This window comes from Crocuta crocuta, unplaced genomic scaffold, assembly GCF_008692635.1.
Source record: "Crocuta crocuta isolate KB4526 unplaced genomic scaffold, BGI_CrCroc_1.0 scaffold162, whole genome shotgun sequence".
In the NCBI taxonomy this organism is placed as follows: domain Eukaryota; kingdom Metazoa; phylum Chordata; class Mammalia; order Carnivora; family Hyaenidae; genus Crocuta; species Crocuta crocuta.
Window position 1 is genome coordinate 5,823,512 of NW_027529433.1, and position 9,679 is coordinate 5,833,190.

Here is a 9,679-nt window from a genome sequence, read left to right on the forward strand (position 1 = left end):
AAAAAAAAACAAGACTTTAGGAAAATAAACCATATAGCAATCTAATATTATACATACCATCCTCCTGAAACTATAATAATTATATTTCTTGCTAAAGTTTTAGAGAAGCATCAAAGCTGCTAGTCTCCTTTTCAGAAAAATTAAAAATGCTATAACTGACTTTCATCTCTCACACCTGCATACGGAAATGTTTTTTTTTTTAGGTTATTTAAGTAATCTCTACACCAGTATTGGGCTTGAACTCATAACCCTGAGATCAAGAGTCACAAGTTCTTCCAACTGAGCTAGCCAGGCAGCCCAGAAATGTTTTTATTCTTATACTCTCTTGCTAAACTCAAAATATTCCCTCCAAAAATCAGATGAACTAAATTAACAGGACTTTTCAAAAAGGATCCCATATTTCGATCAATAAGAATGGTTTTATACTAAATTTTAATCAGTTTTCCCTAAAGAATTAATCTAAAAAAACATTAATTCCTATTCAGATGAAATTATTTAGTATCATTCAGTGTCCTCCACCTAGAATTAACTATTCACCTAAATATATTAATATTCATATACTTTAATGCACTTTTTTCCCCTTATTAGATAGTAGTCTTATGACTAAGTAACTGCAGCAAAAGGGAATGGAGGTGACTGTCTCAGAGGGGCATCTATCCTCCCTGTGCCTCACTGAATGCCAAGGCCAGAGCAGCAGTGGGGAAACACCCATAAGCAGATGAGGAACAATCCCGTAAACACATCTCATTTGGAAAGGATCTCAGCGTGAGACAATGTCTATTATAGGCATAAAACTAAAAAAATAAAAAAACGGGGCGCCTGGGTGGCTCAGTTGGTTGAGCATCCGATTTCGGCCCAGGTCAGATCTCATGGTTCGTGGGTTTGAGCTCCCACATTAAGCTCTGTGCTGACAGATCTGAGCCTGGAGCCTGCTTCAGATTCTGGGTCTTCCTCTCTCTCTGCCCCTCCCCCACTCATGCTCTGTCTCTCTCTGTCTCAAAAATAAACTATTAAAAAAATTTTTTAAAAAATAAAAACCCAAAACCTTAAATATTTAATGATATATAAATAAAGCTTACAAAGAGAAAGGTGGTCAGACTGATTACACAATTATTATCTAAGCACTTCGCTAGTTATCGGATCCTATTAGTATCACTCACTGGAACTAAAGTGAAGCAAGCAAGGCACCTAGACCACACAATTTAAGGAGGCGCTCATTCTCAGCTTCAAAGAAGTAGAGGATCGGTACCAGACAATGACTACTCCTTAAATTTTTTGCCCTGGGTTACTTGGTAGCCTTGTCCCAGTCCTGGCTCTGGCTACTATCACTATTACTATGAACTAGATAATTTCTTTAGTATCTTGCTACATCCTAGGCACTGAACTTAGTACTCTGGATAACCTCTCATTAATTTTTCAAAAAACCTCACAAAATAGTGACCCTCATCACCATTTTACATGAGGAATCTGAACAAAGTAATTTGCACAAAGTTCTTTTGACTCCCAAACCTGTATTACGTTTGTCAGTTCACCGTCAATTCTCAAGCCACTCCAGATAAAATACTATTTAGAGATTTGGGATGACAGTTAACATTCAAACCACACCCACCACCAAGGGCGGCTCACTAGGAAGAGGGTAAAGAGGACCTAGTATCAACAGTAGATTCAAGGCTTTTTTGCATTTCAATTTTCATGTTAAGACCATCATATAAATTAATATTAATAACAAAATGCTGGCTCTTCAAAGGATAGAAAATGTTCTCTTTTAGATTTAGTAGCAAGCGCTACTTTAATAATTTATAATTATAAAACTTTTTTTTAAGGCTGTCATATTTTGCTTCCCATTCCCTCATTTTAACCATTTGTGTAATCTCCTAGCAGTCTTTACGCATTCATTTTAAGAGTTCAAGAACTAATTACTGAGTAAACAAACATTTTCTATAACGTCATATTAACAACCTACACAACGGAAAGTCACTTCATCTTGGCAGTTATCTTCACAGATCATTTGATAACAAAGCATAACAAAGTTTGCTGACATTTCATGTATAGCCTTTATGTGTAGTTTTAGGAAATGTAACCAGTATACCACAGAGAACTAGACAACAATTCAACTTACATTAATAATTAAGGGAAAATAACTTGTTGGGAGAGTTTAACTGCCCAACAAATCAAGCTGGGGGAAAAATATTATGCTCGGTTTTAAAGGGGGAGGGGGGTAGAGAAATGTGACTGCTTAAATATTTATCCTTACTCCATTTTAGGGAAATTGAGTGAGCTGGTTAAAGTCTCTAACAAAGACCGTTTGAGCCTCCCTACCTTCACCAGAAAACTCAAGATGGTAAATGCCCAGAATAACAGCCTGCCAAATATATAGGGTTCAACAGTTTGTAAAACTCTAAAACCACTTGTTCACGCTTAATTTACTTGCGTGGTACTAACATTCTCATTCTACGGCCAACCGAGGCTCAACATCAGTTTCACACCAAGTGAGTGATAAATGGGATTCTACTTCAAGTCCAGAGCTTTAACAAATTCGAAAGCGATATAGAAAAAGTAATATAAACGTTCCTAATGCCAAGGGAACGTTAGTGAGAAAAGAAAACTAAGGTAATGAAGTTCACTTCCCACTATCAGGTCACGCACTTCTCTAAATCGAGGAACCCGAACTCTTACACTAGTCCATTAAGTACTTGGATTTGTAACAGCACTGAACTTTTACTTCAGATAACTCTATAAACAGTTCTGGGCCCCGGCCAGGGAGCCCCTCCGAGGCTATCAAAGGCTTCAGAGGCATCGCCTTGGATTGGACAGGGCACGAGACTGGAAGCGGACGGCGCACCTGGGTGCGGAGCTCCTGGTTGTTGCTCTCTGCGCTCTGGTACAGCCGCTCCGTGTGATGCAGCAGCTTCTCGATCTCCCGCACCTGCCGCTTGCAGCTCCGCAACTCGCGTTCCAACTTCTCCACCTTCCGCCTCAGCTGGGCCAGCTCAGGCTCGGGGGAGGGAGGTGACGAAGGCGACAACGGAGGCGACGGAGCCTCGGAGGCCATGGAGTCTTGCGCAAGGCGGCCCGCGGGCGTGGAGGGACTGCGCTCACGCTGAGGTGGTCGCCGGCGGGATCAAAAGCCATGAGAGCGCGCGGGCAACGAAAGTTGGCCTCCGACCAACCGGGCCTGATCGGCCCCTGGCCATGACGCCTTAAAGCTCCTTGCCTGTAGCCGGAAGGACTGCGGGCAATACGCAAGGGGACTGAGGATGAGCCCGGCCCAATCCGCCAGACTTTGAAACGGGGAAACTTTATTGGCAACTACCTCCCCCAGCAACCGAAAAAAACCGGAAAAACGCCGGAGAAATGGTCGGCCAGAAAACCACTGGCCAGAAACTCGGAAGCTTCCCGGGGCGAGCCGGAAACGAGAATGCTGGTGGTGGGCGGGGCCAAAATCTAAAGGAAGCTACGGGTCCTGGGAAGGGCCTTACCACACATGCGCATTCTCTCTACCTTACCAAGCCGGCTATCTGTGCGACTGCGGAGAGTCTGAATGAAAGTGTACGCGTGCATGGCCCTGTAGCTAGGTTGAAGGTCGCTTTCTCCAGTAAAGGAGCAAGAACTCCTGTCTCCTCAAAGGTCCTTATAGCTGCACTGGGAATCAAATTCATATGAGACATATTAGTAGGAGAAAAATCAAATTTAGTAGGTGTGAGTATACGGAAATCCACGTAGACGAGGAAATTTCAAAAATAAGCAAAATGAGGTTTTTATGTCATTCTGAACTAAAAAGATTGTAGAGAGTTTGGGACTTAAGAGGGAAGGAATGCACTTGCACTTTCACAGAATGATAAAATAAGCGGATGTTTGGTAATTAGATGTGCGCCCTACCACGCAGATGGGTCACTACAGTAAAATAGATCTCTGTTAATAACCCTTGTTCTGAAAAAGACCCAATTTAGATTCTTCTGTGGTTAAGGAAGGACAACAATTTCTTCGAGCTCTCGGTCTCTAGTGACTTCAGCTCAAGATAATACACGTCAAAGTGGCACATTGGGAGGGGGGCAGTATCTGTCCTAAACCCCTTCACTTACTAGCAAAAAGTTTTCACCCTTTTTGCACAGTCCCTTTTCTAGCTCTTCATTTTACAGGTGAGAATACTGAAACTCCAAAAATAATTTGTCATGGTTTATAGAGATAATGCCAGACAAGGACTAGAATATACTTTTCTGATGCTCTGCTTACTTACCATTTCTGCTGATTTTGTGATTTGAGGCCCCCAGGAGATGAAAGCAAATTCATTAGCTCTGAGTTGCAGAGAGGAACATCTCTGGTGAGAAAATAAGCAGCTAGATTCTGTGAAAGCAGGAGAGAAAAATGCTCTGGTTCAGCAGATTTATTTGCCTTTCACCTGTGTAGAACTGGCATTTGTTCACCACCCTTTAAAGTGATGAAGGCCTCTTGAAATATCTTCCCTTCACCAAGGTCAGTTAGAATTATAGCCTGATCTCAGAAGGATGTGCCTGAGACTTACAGAGGTCAACGACTATGTCTTGCTAGTCCTTTCCTGTGGTCCAGCACAATGCCTGTCATAGAGCAGGTTTTTAGGTATTTGCTGAACCCAGCGAAACAAAAAAAATCCGGTGTGATGTCCTAGTTGAGTGTGCTTTTAGTCACTTGCACTGCCCACAACTTCAGTCACAGCCAGTGAGTTCTGCAGCAGCTATCTCCCCTTTCTCAGTCCTGCATACATTATACTTTAGTCCCTAAAAGCCCTTCTGCAAGGCACCCTATGTCAAGGGAACAGTGATACTCTAGCCATCAAAGGATATTTGGTGGGAAGACACAGTATGTCCTCCCACATGCAAATAGAGATATCCTGCAAAAAAAATTCAGACTTACCTAATGCATTATGACTCTAGTTAAGGATTTATCAAAACCTTTCAAAATAAAAGCTGTATTTTCCACTGTCTCCACCTTTGCGGGGTAAGAAATCTCATGAATATCACGTATAAGGTAGCTTTGAGATAGAGCACACTTCCTAGGTCCCCATTTCACAGATGGGAAATTCCAAGTTTTAACTCTTAGCTATTGAATGAATAAATATTTATTAGCTACAACTTGAGAAAGTGTTTCTTTGGTTTGTCTTCAGGTAATCCATTTCAGCCTAAATTCTGGCTTCATCATGCTGCTAGTCTATCACTTCTGACCATTAGTCTGGAAGAAAAGAGTGTCAATTTTATTTTTAAAGAAAAAAGAGAAAGTCTTGTGTATCAGGAATTGCATTAAGGTTAGTAACAGCGGTTAGTCTACAGTGGCTTATTAAACAAACTAGGAGTTTATTCTATTATGTTAAAGAAATCTGGAGATAGGCTTCCAGAACTGGTATAGTGGCTTCACCAGGTCTTCAGGACCCAGGCTCTATCTAACTCTGTGGTCTGTAGTTTCAGAGCATTATTTCCACCCTTCCAGTCAATTCATTGTACAAGATACCAAGGTGCAAGAGAACTTTCCCAAAGCTCCACTCAATTACTTCTGTTTATATCTCAATACCCACCTTTGCTACAAATGTGGCTAGGAATTGCATATATTCCTGGATAATAATGGCTGGACACATTATTCCCGATAATAAAGGGTTCTGTAAGAAGGGGAGAGAAAATATAGGGTGAGTAGTTGGTCATCAGTTGTTGCCACAGGTAGTTTTCAGATCAAAAGTTACTTACTGTAATGGCCAGTGCCCTAGAGAAGCATACTATTTGATGCTCTTCACAATTCCATTTTAGTTTTGTAATTTTTTTTTCTTAGTCATTATTTTATACCTCAGATTGTAGTCATAGTTCTTAGTTCACAACAAATTATCAACATTGGGCCATGAATGGCTCCTCTTTCTTTTTGTTCTTGTTTTAGTGTCACTCTATATCCCAAGTCCTCAATCCCATTACCTCCTTTCTGCCAATGGGTACCCACTCTCATGTGTCCGTTGTATGTCTTTAAGTTTACTTACTTTTTTTTTTAATCATCTCTATACCCAACATGGGGCTCAAACTCATAACCCTGAGATCAAGAGTCACATGCTCTTCCAACTAAGCCAGCCAGGTGCTCCTATATATCTTTACATATAAATCTATCCTTACATGTTTTTTGTGTGTGTTCATTTTACATAAGTCATATTTGGTTTAAGTCTTATACTGTTTCTTATTTTTCCACATTAAGAGATGTTTTTAAAGTTCATATATATATATGTGTGTATATATATATATATATATGCTGTGTAGTATTCCAAAGTATAAATGTATAAATATACCACATTTAATTTATCCATTTTCTTGTCAACATCTAAATTATCCACTACTGAGATATCAATTATTCTCCATTGATACCACAATGAAAACCCTTGTTCATTCCACTTTGTTGGCCTGTGCATTCATTTCTTTGGAATATGTAGCAAGGCATGAGACCTCTGGTTCCTTGGGCAGACATTTAATTTCATTATTTTCCACAAGATTGCTTTCCAGAATGGCTGGATGTTCCCTTCACTAAAGAGGCAGAATCTCCCCGCCACCTTTGAATCTGTATTTGGCCATGTGATTTGCTTTAGCTAGTTGGCTAGTTGAGTGAGGTGATTTCCAGATCAGTGGACCAGCTCTGAGCCTACATCTCAAGAAGCCTTAGTATTTCTGCTTGCTTTCTTGGATTTCTTCCATTGCCATGAGATGAACATGCCCAGGTATATCTGCTGGTCTCAGGTGGGGGATAAAGGACACCCGGAACAGATCTGTTCCAGCTAAGCTAGCCTATAGCTAGGCTATAAGAGATCCCAGGAAACCCTTAGACAGTTGGGAATCCCAGCAGAGATCAGCCAGAGCCCCCCTCACCCCACGCTTATGAGAAATAGCAAATTATGTTCACTGGAAGCACCGAGTTTGGGGGTATTTTGTATGTGGTAATAACTAACTGATACTGAACCTGATCTAGAGCCACTCCAGGAGCCTGTGAGTTTCAGCAGGCTAGAGTCCAAGTACCAGAGATATTCCTGTATTCTGCAACAGATGAATATTGTCAAGTACTTAAAACTTGATTTATATTCAATTTCATTTAGAATGTCATCAATTCTATACTTAATGAACATTCACCTGTCATAATTTATCTTGGACCCAATGGTTAGCCAACTCTCTTATGTGATCCCACTGTTTGATGTCACACAAGAATATCTGGGGAGCCATAGCATTTCAGTAGTTCTAATTTATTGCTCCATATTACTTTTGGTCAATTGACCATTACCTGTTTCCACCCCCTGAGACCCAAGGAAAGAATGGGTGAGTGTAACATTACAACAATGGAGTAATGGTAAAGGAAGGAAGCCAAAGGAAATGAGGCAAGCCCCTCTTCTCCATCCCCAACTGAAATACATACATTTTGCACCTTCATTTTATGATTGTATACTGAATTTAAAAATTATCATATTGTAGGGGTGCCTGGGTGGTTCAGTTGGTTAAGCATCTGACTCTTGATTTCACCTTAGTCATAATCTCGCAGTTTGTGAGTTTGAGCCCCACATCAGGCTCTGTGCTGACAGTGCAGAGCCTGCTTGGGACTCTCTCTTTCTCTCTTTCTCTCTTTCTGCCCCTCCCCTTCTTGCTCTCTCTCTCTCTTTCAAAATAAATAAACATTTAAAAAAACTACCATATTGTAAATTTTCCCGTGTGCCCCCCTCCACACTCATGCTCCCCACACACATCACTGATACTCAGAATGCTGACTCTAAGGAGAATCTCCACTGGACCAATTCTAGGTTTTCAAGATGCAAAATCAATGCTTTAGACTAGAACAATACTTTCTCAAACTCTACTTTGAAGGTCCATTTTTAAAAAGTTCCAATCCATGGGGATTGATACTTCTGCAAATACAACAAAATCTGTGGGCGAATAAGAGAGAATAAAGGATGCAAGAGCTGTTGCTGGGTATTGTGAAATGATTCCCCTTAAATAGTTTTCAAGGTACGCAAGTTGAAAATTGGGGATTTTATTACTAGGCTGTTTGAGCAGTGCTTCCTTGAATGCACCTGGTCATCAAGTGAGGAATTATTAGTGTTAAAATTGGATAAAAACTGAAAAAAACTTGGGGCACCTGGGTGGCTCAGTCAGTTAAGTGTCCAACTTTGGCTCAGGTCATGATCTCACAGTCTGTGAGTTCAAGCCCCACGTCAGGCTCTGTGTGGACAGCTCAGAGCCTGGAGCCTACACCAAATTCTGTGCCTCCCTCTGTCTCTGCCCCTCCCCTGCTCACACTCTGTCTCTCTCCTTCTCAAGAATAAACATTTAAAAAAATTTAAAAATGCAAAAACTAGCAACCATGCATCCTGCTAAATTCTTTTGAGGCTATTCAGTGCTTGGTGGTGACATTCAGACATCCTATAGTATATGTGAGAAGATGGCTGGCTAGTTCTTTAAAAATCACTTAAGCCAGCCTATTCTGAACTATGTCTAATTGTCCAATGCTGGGGATGTAGATATCTTTGTCCTGAGACTGAGCCTGTAAAAAACTTCTATTCAAAACGTTGACTTCATTCAAAATGTTGCCTTCAAAGATCCTGAGACTTAAATCCTTCCCGGATTTAATTTTAAAATGTGTTTTTTTGTGGCAGACACGGCTAGTCATCAACCCAATAGACATCCTCCTTTCTTCTTACAAGAGAACGCAAATTTTGTTCAGGGTAGCAACATACCTAATATCTATATTTCTCACCCTTCCTTGCAGCTGGGTGACTATGTGACATAGTTATGACCAATGATGTGTCATTAGAAGTCTAGAGGCAAGGTTTCTGGCAAAGCTATTGCTTTCCAATAAAAAATGACAGATTCAGCCTTCTATCTTTGCCCTTCTTTTTCTTTTTCCTACCGGGACAGGGGATATTATGCTGGAGGCAGAGCAGCCTCATTGTGACCATGAAGCAACCATGAACATGAAGACCATACCCTAAGGAAAGCAAACCAGAAGGATAGAAGGATCCTGTTGAGGCCAGGCTTGACTTCAAAATCTTCAACTCTTCTCTTTCTTCCTCTTCTCCCTACCCTTAATTATTCTCAACACAGCTACTCCAGGTCACCATAACCCGTCAATGAAACAATCATGTGTAATAAAGCTTTAACTCATCTGGGTAAGAACTGGAGACTTGGACACAGAACAAGACATAGGTCTTTAGTATGGGTCTGCCAATATTCTTCTTCATCTTTATTTCTAAAATATTAATAAAATCTTCAAGTTGGGGTCACCTGGGTGGCTCAGTCAATTGAACACCTAACTCTTAATTTCAGCTCAAGTCATGATCTCATGGTTAATGAGTTCAAGCCCCCCATGGGGCTCTGCACTGTCAGTGCAGAGCCTATTTGAGATTCGCTATCTCCCTCTCTCTCTCTGCCCCTCCCTAACTCACTTTCTCTCTCTTTCTCTCTCTCAAATAAATAAACATTTAAAAATTCTTCAAGGTTGGCTTTAAAGGCAAAATTAGGTAACATCTATTTGTTCAACCAATATTTATGGGATACCAGGCACATTCCAGGCATACTACTGGGCTCTGGGGGTACAATGGCGAATGAAAATAGAGTCAGTTCACTGTCATTTACAGTCTAGTGGGAGAGAGAGAGACATTACTTAAGAAATCATACAAAATTTTAATGATAAAACAAGATTA

At 40.8% G+C, this 9,679-nt stretch overlaps 1 protein-coding gene across 1 annotated transcript in view; it reads right to left on the reverse strand.

Moving 5' to 3' along the window:
- AGGF1 (angiogenic factor with G-patch and FHA domains 1) overlaps positions 1-3,419 on the reverse strand; it is a 30,875-nt gene extending 27,456 nt beyond the window's left edge. The window contains exon 1 of the mRNA XM_077759906.1: positions 2,843-3,419. Coding sequence (XP_077616032.1) covers positions 2,843-3,052 — 210 coding nt within the window. The 5' untranslated portion in view covers positions 3,053-3,419. The remainder of the gene's footprint in view (positions 1-2,842) is intronic.
- Positions 3,420-9,679: the final 6,260 nt, after the last annotated feature.